At 50.1% G+C, this 15832-nt stretch overlaps 2 protein-coding genes across 2 annotated transcripts in view; one reads left to right on the forward strand and one right to left on the reverse strand.

Moving 5' to 3' along the window:
- The window catches only part of ncf4 (neutrophil cytosolic factor 4), a 16529-nt gene continuing 697 nt past the window's right edge, over positions 1-15832 (reverse strand). Inside the window, exons 2-10 of the mRNA XM_023814538.2 lie at positions 15582-15666; positions 14800-14953; positions 11897-11967; positions 11152-11279; positions 10708-10756; positions 3469-3567; positions 2716-2894; positions 2366-2431; positions 1-1305 (exon numbers count right to left, since the gene is read on the reverse strand). Of these exons, the coding sequence (XP_023670306.1) occupies positions 1098-1305; positions 2366-2431; positions 2716-2894; positions 3469-3567; positions 10708-10756; positions 11152-11279; positions 11897-11967; positions 14800-14953; positions 15582-15666 (1039 nt within the window). The 3' untranslated portion in view covers positions 1-1097. The remainder of the gene's footprint in view (positions 1306-2365; positions 2432-2715; positions 2895-3468; positions 3568-10707; positions 10757-11151; positions 11280-11896; positions 11968-14799; positions 14954-15581; positions 15667-15832) is intronic.
- pvalb7 (parvalbumin 7) overlaps positions 3463-15832 on the forward strand; it is a 25775-nt gene continuing 13405 nt past the window's right edge. Inside the window, exon 1 of the mRNA XM_023814541.2 lies at positions 3463-3603. The gene's annotated coding sequence lies outside the window, so the exon portion shown is untranslated. The remainder of the gene's footprint in view (positions 3604-15832) is intronic.

Here is a 15832-nt window from a genome sequence, read left to right on the forward strand (position 1 = left end):
TTTGACTAAAGATACTTTATTTAAACAGTAACAGTGGGCTATGTGTAATATTTAAGCACAGACAGCATGACTTTATTTCTTTAATGTTCCAATATTCAGTTTTTCAGGAAACTGTATTTGTGTACAGTACTTATTAATTAGCTTCAAAAACCATTACTTGTTTTCATTGTGCGTTGGCAATTTTACCAGGAGTGAAATTGCACCCCCTAGTCGTCAGATGAAAATGCTTTTTGAACACATTAAGTTCAATAAAATGAAATTATATTTGAAAATATGGCTTGTGTTAGTCATATTAACGTCTAGTAATAATTTTCTGTAAATGTATTTGCTAAGAAAGTCTTGGGACACGTTTAATTCTGTAATAATGTTGCAATAATGTTACTGGTTTCATAACAAAAGTCCATCGACAAGCAATTTTTAACGTTTCTGCACATGTCTCCTCACACGCATTTCCTTTTTATTAAGTGTCATAATGTTTCTGACTGACTCGTTCGGTTCTGTTCCTGCCAATCTTATGGAATAAGCGTCATCCAGCTAACTAGCCTCACAGTTGGTGACGTACGTAGCACGTTTGCGGCCCTCTCAGGCTAACGCCGCTTGGCTAATGCTACTAAATAAAACCATATGGTCACCAAGCTGCCCACGCCAGCTATCTGACACGTCTAACTAATTCACGATCAGGGAAGATTGCTGCTTGTTTATGTAGGTAACTAAATCTGCATGTTAGTTTCATCAGGAAACAGACCACCAATGACATATTAGTTAGCTGCAGGTAAATAAAATTAAAATAGAGTGGAAAAGCCTCTTTTTGGTTCATTCTGCTTTGCGTATATATGGTAACTGCTTCCTTTTACATACAGTCTCAATGTATTTATGAAGGTAAATGAACAGGTTCAACATCATTTTAATATACAGTATAACTGCTAAGTTGGGGCACTGATGGTGACTCCATTGCTTTTGCAGTTGCTCTGATATCGCAGTGACTGTCAATCATGCAGCGTTACTAAAGCTTCTCATTCGCCCTGGTTTCAAGCTTAGCCGCACATATCCGGGCACCGTCGCACGGGCCCGGTCACACGTACACGGCTATCGCACGCTCAGGGCTCCGTGTTGTACACGGAGAAATCCGAGGCCAGGCTGACGCGCAGCTCCCAGGGGTACTGGTTGACGGGCCGCTTCACCTCCGAGCCCCGCCGCCTGCCTTCCTGCACCATCAGTTCCACGTCCTCGTCGTCCAGGAGGCGCACCATGTCCCCGTCTGTGTCTCGGTAATTCAGGGCGATGTCCTCCAGCTTGAACAGCTCCCTGAAACAGGAGCGCAGTCTGACCTTCACTGCTCCGTTACACACATGTCCGGACAGCACCACCACACCGACCAGCACCGTTGCCGTGGTAATATGACGCCAGACACACACACACACACCGATTGCATGCATCCATCCATTTCCCATAGTCATGTATCCAGTGCAGGACTGCAGCAAGTCTGGAGTCTGTCCAGGGGAGACTCTGGACAAGATGCCAGCCCATTACACCAGTGTTTCCCAGCCCAGTCCTCAGGAACCCTCAGACAGTCCACGTTTTATCTCCCTCCCAACTCCCAGCAAATTAGGAGCACCGAATACCTGTTGCGGGTGTGTTGGGAAAGAGGAGAAAGATAAAATGTGGACTGTCTGGGGCTCCCCAAAGACTGGATTAGGAAATTTTGCATTACACCGACACTAAGGGCAATTTAAAGACACACATTCACCTAACTAGCCTCTGGACTGCAGGAGGGGAAAATGAAACATCAAACAACATGAGCTGTGGTAACACTTCAAATTCAAGCTGCGCCGTTCTCTGAGCGTGACCGCAGCCAATCCCGCCGTCCTCTCAAGCATCTGCCAGCAGGTGAAATTAGCGCTCAGCACTCCTGCGTGGCACCATGCAATTAACAGTGTGATAAATAAGGCGGATTGGCAGGGCCGTGAATAGGAAGAGCGCCAACTGCTGGCTGCAGGAAGGTGCTGCATTCAGCTCATTTTGGGGGAGAAAAAATAAACCAAGCTGCTATAGAAATTAGCCAGAAAAAAATACGGCAACAAAATGTGAAGCAAAAAGGTGGAGGATTCTGGAAAGATCTTCGATGTTTTATCCAGTCTGAAATGTATGCAGAAGCGTTCCACAGCTCATGGGATAAAAAATATAAGTAATTTTAGCATAACGCAGCAGATCCCCCAAAAGATAGATGAGTTCAAAACTAATAAGGGAAAACTGGAAAAACAAAAAACGTACTGGCACTATAGTCAGGACAGTGAGCTGAATTTGGATATGCCCCGGTGCATTGTGGGTAAGACGCCCCTCACCCAGGACTTGGCGCCCTCCATACCTCATCCGCGTGAACAGCTCCCTGTAGGAGGGCCTGGCAGAGAGAGCCTCCTCAACGCACAAGTCCCTGTGGTGTGACAGAGCGGCCCACAATCAACACCCATGAGCAAACCATCCAGGCAGCACGGCCTAGGCACCAGGCAGCACTGCACGCTCTGTTGAAGTTGCTCATACAAGGTCATGGCTGTCATGATATCATATAAATACTAGGGAAGAATAGGTTCTGTTATTTTTTTTGTATTTTTTGAGTTGCTTCTGTACATTGGAGAGCCTGTGTAATTCAACAAGGAGTTGTCAGCCAGCTTCTTCTTGTAACGTCGCTTAACTGTGCCACAGCCTCTCTCCTCTTACCTGGTTTCCACACCAGTGGGGAGATGGAGGAAGCAGCGCAAGCAGCTGTATGACCCTGCCGGGGGGCCCTTTTTGGTCCCTGAAGCATCTTCCTCACCCTCTGAATCGCTCTCTGGAAGGGGCTTGATAATCTTCACAAAGGATGCAGGGAAAATGCCCGTCTGGTTCCTGACGGTACCCTTGGGGGGGGGGGGGGGGGGGGTATTCACACCTTAAGCCAAGGCATCGATCACCATATCTGAGGTTATGGGGGGGTCTAAGAAGGTACACCAACACAGCAAATACCGGCTCAGGTCCGATTCACATAGAAACAGAGATATAACCACAATGTCATCGGAAAAAACCAGGAATATCAGCACAGTAATGTTTCCGTCCAATAGGCATCTTCATTAATCTAGGAACCATAAAAATTATTCCTGAAAATGAAGTCAGAAGGGAAAGTAGTTTAGAAGCCTCGTCTTCGTCTTTTTCACTGCCATCTTTACTTTTTCTCATTCATCCCTCTTTTTATCGATCTGCTTCATCTTTCTCCTCCTCAGTCTATCTTCCTCTTCAATCCCTCATAACACTCCCTCTCTCCCTCTCTCTCTCTCCATCTGTGACTCTCCTCCTTCTGCCTTCATGTCCTGCAATCTCTCTCCCCTACATCACTGCATCCCTTCCCGGTGCCCCTCCCTCTCCCTCTCCCTCTCCCTCTCCCTCTCTCTCCCTCTCCCTCCCTCCATCTCTCCCTGTCTCTCCCCTTCAGCTCACCTCCAGCCAGTCAGCGTTGACTCTCCTGAGCAGAAAGATCACCTCGCCAGTGCGCAGGCTGAGCTCTAGCTGCCCGCTCCCGCTGAAGTCGAACACCACCTGGGACCAGCCACACGGACACAGGCACACAGTCAGGTGAGCTCTGTCCGCCGGCCGGAGGCTGTGGGGGGTGAAGCCCGTATGCGTGGAAGCAAAGTGTTGGAGAAAAGGGGGGAAGCGAGGAGCGATGATCTCGGGGATGAGGAGACCAAGACTGAGTAGCCAGTGGGAGGTCAGGAGAGAAGATCCGGACCGCGGTGGACGTGGGACACTGCGGACGTGAAGGAGGGATGGGAAAGAGAGAGAAAGAGAGGGAGGGATAGAGAGGCAGTATGGGACGGTGAACTGGATGAGGGGCGCAGAGTTTGGGTCCCCTAACACCAATAGCACCATAACCTGCATGCAGGACAGGTGAACCGCACAGGACGGAGCGCGAGATGGAGCGCGAGACGCAGGTGTGTTGCTCAGATCTGCACCTTCCCATTTTCTGCGGGAGCGTGACGCAGCAGGCGGTGACGGACAGCCCTTCCGGGCTCAACGCCTGCGGGGGCTGGAGAATGGCGTGGCTGGACACAGGGTGGGGGGGGGGGGGTGCAAGGAGTTTAGCGGTGTGTAAGTTTTTTGGTGGCGTAAGTTCTACATTTAGAAAAGAAGGATGTGGGTATTTAGAAAGAGTGAAAAAAGACGAGCGCTGGAGGAGTAGATGAAGGAAAGTGAATAAGGGAGGTGAAGTCCAGTGAGCGTGTGATCTGGGTACCTGCGGCCGTCACCTTGACTTTACTGCAGTGTCACCGAGTCGGACACTGTCTGGGGGAGGGAAGGGGGCACAGGTACCGGTGCAGGGGACTGTCCCGGCAAGAGGCGGCTCGTTGTGTGGGGGCTTACAGGGGGCGAGGCGTGCATGTTCATCCATGCTGGTTAAGTGTGTTTTGGCAGACAGATGTGAGAAGCTTTTAAATGAGACGAAATGAAAGTTTATCACTAATGCTGAAAGGACAGTGCCCCCCCCCCACCCCCACCCCTGCCCTGTTACCCTTGTTACAAAATGTATCAAACAACAGTAACAGCACCACGTGAGTCTGAAACTTAAACTCAGACTAACTTTAAAATCCGCTTAAACGCCGCCTTGCGAACACTGGAGGCAGTAAGGCTGACGACGGGCTTGTCTGAAACCCGAAACCCGGCTCTTTTATTAGCTGACCCATTAATCCTAGCGCCAAGTGGCCCGTTTGTAAAATAACTCCAATTAGCGAGCCTCTAATTTCCCTCTGTACTGCGCCTTAATTAAACAGCAGGTCTGTCTCATCATAAAGGCGCGTGACCTGGTAATTGGTGCTGAAAGAGATGATTTTGGTGAGGGACAGAATTAGACTGTCAGCAGATATCAATTGATTAGCATAACTCTAACTCTATGTCAAAGCGAAGCTGCACAGAGACAGCACTGCGCATGCACATGCACGCACACGCACACGCACACGCACACAGACACACACACCATCCCCACACAGAGCGGAAAGAATTATCCTGATTTTGCTGGAAAGTCTGTGCCTCGTTTACATTCCTGTCTCTAGGGGGCAGCAGGGAGCACTAGGAGTTTCTGCTGTTTCGCCTTTGTGGAATCTATAACACTATGTTTTGGTAAATAGCCTGATGTACAAACTGATTAAAATAAAAAAAACTGCAAGCGTAAGCTCTTGATAGAAAAACTGCAAGTGTCAGGTTTAGATGAAGCCATATTCACAAAATAATATATAACAACTATAATAATAATGATAATGATAAATTCTTGTCATACGTGACATACATCTAGACCAAGGCATGCAAGGCTGGCCAGAACCCAGGGGCCTGTATCATGAGGCTGGATTTCTTGTTTGGCTGGATAATTTATCAGATCTAAGGCAGTCTGTACTAAATGTAAGTGAACGAACATAAAGGCCATTTAAACTGGGGTAACTATATTCCACAAGTTATCTGGCTAAGCAAGAAATCCTGCTTTGTGATTCTGGCCCCTGGCCATAATCAGGTTTCCAGCACGCTGGCCTTGCACGGGTTTACAGAGCACTGGCCTTGCACGGGTTTACAGAGCACTGGCCTTGCACGGGTTTACAGAACACTGGCCTTGCACGTGTTTACAGAGCGCTGGCCTTGCACGGGTTTACAGAACACTGGCCTTGCACGGGTTTACAGAACACTGGCCTTGCACGTGTTTACAGAGCGCTGGCCTTGCACGGGTTTACAGAACACTGGCCTTGCACGGGTTTACAGAACACTGGCCTTGCACGTGTTTACAGAGCGCTGGCCTTGCACGGGTTTACAGAGCACTGGCCTTGCACGGGTTTACAGAGCGCTGGCCTTGCACGGGTTTACAGAGCGCTGGCCTTGCACGGGTTTACAGAGCGCTGGCCTTGCACGGGTTTACAGAGCGCTGGCCTTGCACGGGATTATAGAACGCTGGCCTTGCATGGGATTTCAGAACCCTGGCCTTGAACAGGTTTACAGAACCCTGGCCTTGCATGGGTTTACAAAGCACTGGTCTTGCATGGGTTTTCAGAACCCTGGCCTTGCACATGTTTTCAGAACCCTGGCCTTGCACACGTTTACAGAACATTAGCCATGCACGGGTTTACAAAGTGCTGACCTTGCACGGGTTTACAAAGCACTGGCCTTGCACAGGTTTCCTGAATGCTGGCCTTGCAGTCCCTGATCTGGGCTGGCGCCGGGACGTCTGCCTTTCCGCGGTTACCGCACATGCCGGCCGCAGACATAACGACGGGAGTGAAAACCGCCAACTTGAGGCGGACGGCGAGCTCCAGCTCAGTGATAAGAGCCGGCTCTGAAGGTGAGAGTGAGACTTCCCCTTAAGGCTGTAAATTGGGCAGGTGGTGTTCCTGCTTCCCAGGTCACGCCGGCATCAGTGCGGCAAATAGTGTCGTGTCTCCCAGCCTCCCAGCCAGCCATCGCTGTTCCGGCACCTGAAACCCTTGATCCATTTTTACTCTAAATTATAAGTAGGCAGCCCCGTGTCTGCGATACTTTATGCTTCCTTGTTACACAGACCTAGAAACTCTCTAGGAACGGTGGCTTGAAAGACATTAAGGGTGTTCTGTTTGCAGTATATACTAGACACCAGCAGGAATCCATTAAAAACCTCAAATTATGAGTGGTGTGTAGAATAGGTGACATTTATGGTATATTCATGGAGGTAGCTGTTTCCCGCGATATGCAGCCATCCACAGAACCATGCAGCAAAACCTGTGCGGCCTGTTGTTTCGCCAACAGCTGTTCTGGGCCATGACACGGTACACGAGATCCCCGGGGACAGCCAGGAAGAATCAGCCAATCTGAGACTCGCTTCTTACACCTAATTTCCCGTCTTTGAGAAAGATGGAGGAAAGTAGCTAAGCTTTAAAGTGGAGTTCAATAATCTATTTCGGGTGTTCGATCACGTTTTAAGGGCAGGTATTTTAAGCCGGGAGCAGAAGGGGAGGAAAAAAATAAAAGCCGGATTTATAAGAGTTTAGGGTGACTCTGGGTCACAGAACAGCAGTCAGTCAGGACTCCAATTAGAGTCGTCACCTAAATGAGGTCATTTACACACCGCAGGTCAGCTGGGATGTGCAAGAAAATTGGATTAAAGCTTTTTTTTTGTTCATTAACGTTTTTTTTAACAAAAGGGATGATGTGACCCATTTCAGAAACTCACTTTTCAATCTGCTGGGATGGATGGATATATATATAAATAAATAACTCCTGTTGCTTAGCAGAAACTTTTTAATCTATCAGGTGGATGCGTTTACCGGAGTAGATCAGGTTAAGCGTGTCTCTCACAGGTCCAACAGCAGAGCTGAGGCTGGGATGTGAGCCCATAACCCACCTGGTTGCCAGTTCACAGGCCTAACTGCATCACACCGTGCTGACCTTGACACTCACATGCACCAGTGATGGAGCCCAGTGACCCTCTGTGGTTCCTGGGGGCCGGGGGCTTGAAGCCAGCGAAGGTGGACCAACACCCCCCATTCACCCCTGCCGAGCACAGCCTCTATGTCTGTGTTGTCATGGCCACTTCTGACCTCAGGAAGTCAATGCAAATCTGGTCTGGATCACTGAGCCCCCCCCCCCCCGGCTACCACCACACATGGCTGTTTGGTGAGGTGATGGTTCAGAATGGGGCAGGTTCCTGGGAAGGTGGGAAATATTGTTTAGATCCAGAGTGTTGACCTGTATCCCGATCACATCTCCTCATCTGGCCAGTACAGACCTGCCACCCAACCTTCTGCCTTATGATGGCAATAAAAGATATTCTGGCAGCCCCCCCAGCACGACTGATTGTGTGGTCACCTAACCAAGCAGCCCCCCCCCAGACTGGCTGATTGTGTGGTCACCTGACCCAGCCATCGTCCCCAACAAAACCAGCCTGCCCCGTTCTGACGCATCTTTAGCTTGGAGAGCGGCTTGCAGTCGTTTGGACGGGGGTCCCGAGAGGGTTTGCCGAGTACCAACCAGATCCGGCACCAAAGCCACTAAGAGAAAAACATTTTCTTTTTTTCTGTTTGTTGGCCACTCTCCAAAAAACACACAGGAATTGCAGGTAGCCTCACAATATAAAGGATAGTTTGTACAAGTGCTGAGTGCGTCGTTCGACAGTGTCTGAAAATCAGATTGCAGAAGAGGAAGTAGATGCACTGAGGCAGGGAATGTGCTTAGATCTGTGTGTGTGTGTGTGTGTGTGTGTGTGTGGCTGTGCACAAGTGCTTTGCTTTTGTCATATGTGTACTGAGTGTCCATAAAATCTCTTTACAATTTCAAAAATTTATTACAAAGGCAAATGAAAACACAGGTATGTGGAAATTATTACAAAATGAGACGTATATATTTAATTTTTTTTGCCTCATTTAATACACCTCTATATGGTCATCATTACTTGCACAAAGCACATGAAGACGGTACTTGATTGCTTGCCATGTTCGCTGTAGCAAACCCTCATCAATGGGGGCACTGGCATCAGTGATCCTCTGCTTTAGATTAGCGATGTCCCGCACCTTTGTTTGCGATGTGATGAAAAACTTTGATAACCACTGAGTACATAGAACAAATATGATGAAGATATCTAATCAATTGCCTTTGTAATACATTTTTGAAATTGTAAAGAGACTGTAAGACACCCTGTATTTATCCAAAGCTGGATCATGTACAAAAGTGTTTCAGGTGAACGATACAGATGCAGCAGAACTCTGTTACTGTCAGCTGAGATACCAGCATTATTTGTAGAGACCCTTAACCGGCATGATATCTGCATTACAAACGGGATTATAACAGCTTTCAGGCCGCGTGTGTGTGTGTGTGTGTATGGCAGCAGGCCCAGCCTGTCCGGGTCTGTTCTATATGTCGACTCGGCCCAGAGCCAGAGCGTTGGCCTGCTAATCTCAGTACAAGGTCAGCAGAGACACCGTGGAAGGCCCCTCTATCTGGAACACACAACCACACACTCAGATCACCTGCATACCTGCGCGCATCCACACATGCTACACATACCTGCGCTCACACCCATCTGCTCCTCGACACCCAATCACCAGGCGGACGAAGACGCACATAAAACTGACACACAGTGATACGTGCAGGGCGTGTCCCACATACTTTTAATGACTTTCGAGCGAAGGCGTACCCAGTGGGCCCCGCCCACCGTGAAACGACACGCTCCACTGATCACCAGGAAGCGTTCGACAATACCCGCAAAGTGGGCGGGTCGTCTGTTGCATCAGAAAATTTGGAGCGGTCAGTATGGATTAGGTTAGGATGCTGTGCTTGAGGTGGGAAGGTTGCTGGTTCGTATCCCAGCAGCCTCAGAGTATGACCCTTAACTCCCCCCCCGAGTGCTCCAGCGATGACCTGAACCTGCCCTCCCCTCTTATATCATGCTTTGGATAAAAGTTTGCATCTGGTAAATAAATTAAACATAATAGAGCAGACAGGCATCTGTATGAGCTGAATGCACGTATCCTCAGCCATCTTTAATGGCGGCTTTTTTTGGTGTAGTAACCGTCTGAACACCAGGCCTGACGCCGCAGTTAAATCTCCGAAACAAGCGCCCGTTCCGCTGACGCCGTGGCGCCAAGCAAACTCAGTTCCTTTCGGAGGGGTTTTAAACGGCCTATGCCCGCAACTTTAGAACGTATCCCAGTAAAGACGGCGGCGGAATACGAATTGCTGTTCTCTTTTTCTATCCACCTAGAGCCGCAGGCGTGAGCGGAATGAGAGAGTGAGGAGGAGTGCGTCCTGGGGAGACAGGGGGCTGCTGGGTAGGGGAGTCAGACCATGGACAAATGGGGGGGGGGGGGGCAAAGGAGAGGGGGCAGAGAGAAGTGCTGAAAACGAGACAGAAAATGAAGCTGATTATACGAGGAGAAGGATGAGGGAGGAGGAGGAATTAGAGGAGATGAGTTTGAGAGAGTGATGAGTCTGATGGCTTTGGAGCGTAACGGGGTGTTCCTCACCGCCGGTGCTGCGGGACCGGAATAAGCAGAACCGAGGGGTGCTGGGTGACCCAAATCTGATAACCCTCACCCACCCCCCTCACCACGCTGACAATGACACCATGTGTTAGATCTCCATCATTGCCAGTTTATCCACATCCCCTGGGGGGGGGGGGGCGTTTTGGGGGGGGGGTACACCGTGTGCTGGTTTCAATTCCACCTGGGTGCCTGAGCACTTGATTAAATTGTTCCCCTAATTGAAGTAATTTAACCTTCTCTCTCGGCACCGAGGCTGTGAGCTGGCGTGCGGGAGCTGGATAATCAGCACACGCTGCCTCCCCTCCAGTCCAGGAGGGGGCGCCCCTGCCCTGAGCCCCCATCTACCATATGAATGGTCCGGGCAGGGCCTCTGCTGTCATCTGGCAAGATCGATCCTGCAGACACCTACCACCCTACAAACTTCCATTTATCAAATACTCATGTTGGAAATGATTCAATCGTCAAGGGATGGTTTAGTCAGGGGGGGCAGAGTGTGGACCATGTGACTGGGGCCAAATCCCCATTAGCCAATCAGAGTTAAAGGACTAGTGCTCTGTGGCTGGTCACTCTCTGAACTGGTAAAAATCATTCATTCATGAGCAAAATAACAGACATTTACAGTTAGGTGAAGACCATCCAATCAGAACATTGATCCTTCTGTGGGTATTTTGCTACAAAAAGGATGTGTTACCTCTGCTCTCGGGGACGACAGAAGGTCCAGTTTAGGCTTGACGGTTTTTCTGTTCAGAAGAAAAAAAAACGAGACCCAGTAAGGGAACCATGTGAGATGAGAGGTTACACAACGTCCCTCCTTGAGTAAGCTGGATGCTAGATGGAGACATCCTCAGTTCTACCCCCCCCAGCTCCGACGGGGGCCTCATGGTGTCTGGTGGGGGTGGGGGGGCTCTTCCAGTCTCATCCGTTGGTACCCCATTTGTGGCTTTCCTAAACCCCGACAGGTTCGGGTTCATCCCAGAGGCCGTTGTCATGGAAATCATCAGGGATCCGCAAAAACAAGAAACCGCACTGTTTGGAGAGTTGGCTGTGATGTTCTGATGAAGGCCCGAGAGCTCATCACGCACACGTTAGCCCCCCCTCGGAAAGCACGGATACGCGGCGCGGATGATGGCCTTACATGCGGCGGGTGGGGGGGCGGAGCCGGCGCAGGGCGCGCGGGGTCTGCAGGCTGTCCGAATCCGTCTGGTAGAAAAACATCTGGATCTCCTCCACCATCAGAACCCATGTTGGCAGTGACAGCAGTTTCTGGCCACAGAGAGAAAGGCGGAGCAGATTATTCTGGGGGGGATTCAGTCCTCACCGTTACACTAGGTGACAAAGAGGGTCAAAGTGCGTAAGCGTACACACACACACAAATGCGAACACACGCACACACGCGCGTGCGCACACAGTGACCTGTACTCGTATCTTTGTGGGGACCATCCATTCATTTCTATGGGCAAAACCCTAATCCCAACAATAACAACCTTAACCGTTAACCAGCCCGAACCTTAACCATAAGTAACCAAACAAAATACAAGACTTTTGGCATTTTTATTTTTTTTGATTGCAGTCACACATCTTTATGTATGAATTTCCCCTTGTGGAGATGGAAAAAATGGTCTTCACAGCATCAGAAAAACAGGTTTTAATCACATTGTGTTGATCCCCATAGTGTAATGTATATCTGAACCACACACACACAGGGGGCAGGGCTGTCCATCACCCCCGTGACATCAGACAGGTTTGTGAACTGTGGATGGGGGTTTGGAAATAAGAACGAAGAGGAACTCATGAGAGACCAGAAGACATGATGGGCTGCAGGCAGGCAGAGGGGGACACACTAACGCCCGATCGGCACCATAAGCGCCACACCATTTCACCTTCATGTAGTTGTTCAGCTCTGGGATGCGGTTTTCTGCAATCTCCTGCTTGTTTCCCATGTACACCTTGCCTGCAAAGTTGCAAATCTGTGTCATTCATCCTGCATATTCCCATCCAGGATTCACCATCCATTCATCCATCCATCCATCCAGTTCCATAGCTCCTTATCCACTACTGGGTCTCAGGAAGTACAAGGTGGGAGGGGCACCCAGGATGGGTTACGAGGTCATCACAGGACACACACACACACACACACACACACACACACATTCTCATACATTAAGGGCCATTTAGAGGCACAGATTCAACAGAAGTGCATGTTTTGAGGCAAGCAGAGACCCCTGAGGAAACCTGCACAAGAGAGAGAAAGCCTGAAAACCCCTCACACAGTTGTGGAGGTGGGATTGGAACCCATAACCTGGCGGTGTAAGGCTCCAGTGCCACCATGCTTTCCATCGAGAATTGGAATGTAAATTACTCTGCCATTTGCTGTCGAGTCCGGGATCTCGTACGTTTCATGTTTGCTTAGCAAAGCAGTAGCTCCAGTTCCAGGCTTCTATGAGTCCCACCCTGCAGGTTACAAAGACTCCGGCAAGCTCACATGCACCTGGTGGCCCGTGTCACATGACTACCTGTCCAAATAATGACTCTGCTCAGACCTCTGAGCGCTAATATTAAATAAAAACGGGAACAGCGCTGACCTCAACATCCCCTTTGTCCGGGAATATGTAAACAGATGTTTGTTAGCTTGTGAGTTCACGGAGATTAATGTGCACGTGCACAAAATCTATTATGCGTGGCAAAAATGCCCCGTCACAGAATAAATGATGGAACAGAATAATTATATTTTATTGATCCCTATGGCACAATTTTCTTTTGCCTGTCTTATGTTGCTCTGCATGAGACACATAGACAGGTGAGAGGTTGGGGGTCACAGTGCAGGGTCAGCCAATGTGCAGCACCCCAGAGCTGGGGTCTGTTTCACAAAGCAGGATATCTTGCTTAGCCAGATAACTTGCCAGATTTAAGGTAGTCTGGGCTAAATAGACCTTATTTTTATCAACTTACATTTAACCCAGACTACCTTAAATCTGGCAAGTAATCCTGCTTTGTGAAACAGGCCCCTGGGGGGTTAAGGGCCTCATTCAGGGACCCTGTGGTGGCATCACTCTGCCAGTCTTGGGATTCGAACCAATAACCTTCCGATCATATGCATAATTCCAAACCTGCTGGGCCATACAACACCCCCAACAGGACTGAGGAGCACCCTTCTGGGGCACCTGAAATGCTACAGTAGTACTCCCTGCTGCATAAACACATGATGATGTAGGTACTTTTGGTGAAAATACTACACAAAATAATCCACATACAGTTTTAAACTGCAACAAAAGAGAGATATTTTACATTTTGAAGGGAAGCAGGCAGCTGGAAATAGATTTCGGCCAGAATGTCTGGTCTGGCGGTCCCAGCCCCCGAGTAATTAAGAGCGATTCTCGCTGGCCCTTCATCAGCAGCAGTATTGTTCCATTTGCGGAGAGCGGCGATGTGACACAGCAGAGTCGTGAGGATTAAGGCTGGGGGGAGTGGGGGGGGCGGCAGCCGAACAGAGGAATAGATCACATGGTCGGAACGAGGGAGGGCTCACAGTAAATAAATGATGAGATCTGTCACATTAATGTCCCATGAAAAGAGGATAGGGCCAATGACAGAGGGCAGGGAAGTTAATTTAAAACTGGAGACTGTGTGTGTGTGTGTGTGTGTGCGTGTGTGTGTGTGTGTGTGTGTGTGTGTGTGTGTGTGCGCGCGCGTGCATGAGCCACAGAGAGAGAGAATGGCAGCCCTCCTTTGTCTTAACTTTTGGCAGCCCTCTCCTGCACCCACTAAGCCCGTCCGCAGGTGCGACTGTCCCGCCCACCTGGAACCATTACAACTCTGCTCGGATGGAGAGGCAGGAAGAGGAAGGAGGAGTGGGGGCAGGGTGGTGGAGGGGTGCCGGCAGGGGGCGGATTCGCCCCAGGGCATGCTGGGTAGTGCGTTTCCGCTGTGGTAAGGCGCGGGGATGTCGCAGACGTTTCAGGGTTAGGGGGAGCTCAGGACCCCGCTCTGCCCACCTGTAATCAGCAGATAACTGTATAAACTAGGGTCGCTCTGTACGGATGCGAGTGATAGACTGGGAGCTGTGGGCCAGCTTTCAGGTGTCCCCAACTCCTCGCTTTTTAGTTAGAAAGTAAAATGCGATCTCATACGTTGCTCCGTTGACCTACCCTTCCTTAGGGTGCCAATTAAACTCCCCATCCCATCCTCCAGTTCCTATGTACTATGGATCTGTTTGCCAATCAGAAGCTTGGGTTTTTAACAGCTGTCGTTATGGGATTTTCCATTCTTGCCTTCTATGGTGTAACCGGCCCCCGGACGGTCATTCACATGCAACTTCCCTATTCCTCCGCCCTGCGCTTCACCTTCCCATCATGCGACTGCCGAGTTGCATCACAGCGGCAGCTTCCAGAGGAACTCACTGCCCGGCTGCTGCCATTCATAACCGAAATCTAGAATTTATACAACTGGCCCATCTTTGTCTTTGCTACTGCGTAAAAGTTCCACTCCCACTCCTCAGCCCATTTGCCGAGCATCTCGAGGACCTCCTGATAGGCGTCCCAGTTTATGCCTGCCGTAACCGTAACGTACAGTGCCGCAAGCTGTAGGCACACTGGTAGCCTAATGCTGGACGTTACTGGCAAATCTGGGGTCTGCTGAAGCTCTGGGTTTGCATGACTTTTTCACAGGTAGAAGGAGTTTGCATAGGTAAATACCTGCAAGCTTGGTAATGAGCAGGCATTTGCATGAACGGAGACACACGGGGTGCACAGGGGCAGCAGACAGGCCGAGTGCAGCGGCGACACACCTGGAAGGGTGGGCAGGGTGCAGGTGGACTGGCCGATCTGGCTGTCGCCGGCAAACTTCAGCTCCAGGGCCTGGTGAAGGGCAAAGAACTCCCGATACCGGCGGTAGATGAGGTACTTGATGCCCCCCTTAGTCTTCACCTCGATCACGAACCGCTGACGTGGGGAGAGAGATCCATTACCAGTTACCTTCCAGCAGCTGACACTAACACAACCGTCATATCCAGTACAGCATGAGTCTGAACCTCATGACATACAGGAAACACAAGTCCATTACGACAATGAGGCTAAATATGGCCAATTTATGTGGGTAGTTTAGCCACCGAGGGCTTACTGGCAAACGACCGCAGGGCCAGGCTCCAGGGCTGGGAACCGGTAACCCTCGTCCGGGAAAGGCACTCTGGTATTTAATGGTACATTTCATGGGGTCTTTATTGGATTGTAGTTTGCCTGGCCTCTCCCCACTGATCTGTTCTCTAACGACATAGCTCTGTGGATTACGAAATCACACGAACCCCCCCTCTGCCAGGCAAGGTCAGGACCCTCAGCGGGGTTTGGGCAATTCAGAGTCACCGGCTTCGCCAGCCTGCACGAGCCCAGAGTGCTGGAGGAAGCCCAAGCAAACTCCACACGCAGAGCCAAGAGCGGGATTTCAGGTCCCGCCGCCGCGCTAATCACCGCGCGACGGCGCCGTCCACAAACACCAATAACTGCAGAGACGGCATATTAACGGGGGTTTGCGGAGCCTGGCCGGCAGCAGTAACCGTGCGGCGAAGGGGCTCACGTAGAAGACCATGAATCCTCGCTTCTCCTCGATGTCAGCTATCATGGCACTTATCGGGATGTTGTCCGGAAGCTGGTCGAAGTCGCTGCAGGGAAAAGCGACACAGGCAGGGATTCATACAGCAGGTTTAAAAAAGCTCCGTTTCACGGCTGGGAGGAAACAGCCCGGCGTGTTTGAATTAGAATAGAACAGAAACAGAGAAATAGGTAATAGTGGTGGTTTGATTTCAAATCTCCCTCAGCCATGAACAT

The sequence above is a fragment of the Paramormyrops kingsleyae genome, chromosome 5, assembly GCF_048594095.1.
Source record: "Paramormyrops kingsleyae isolate MSU_618 chromosome 5, PKINGS_0.4, whole genome shotgun sequence".
In the NCBI taxonomy this organism is placed as follows: domain Eukaryota; kingdom Metazoa; phylum Chordata; class Actinopteri; order Osteoglossiformes; family Mormyridae; genus Paramormyrops; species Paramormyrops kingsleyae.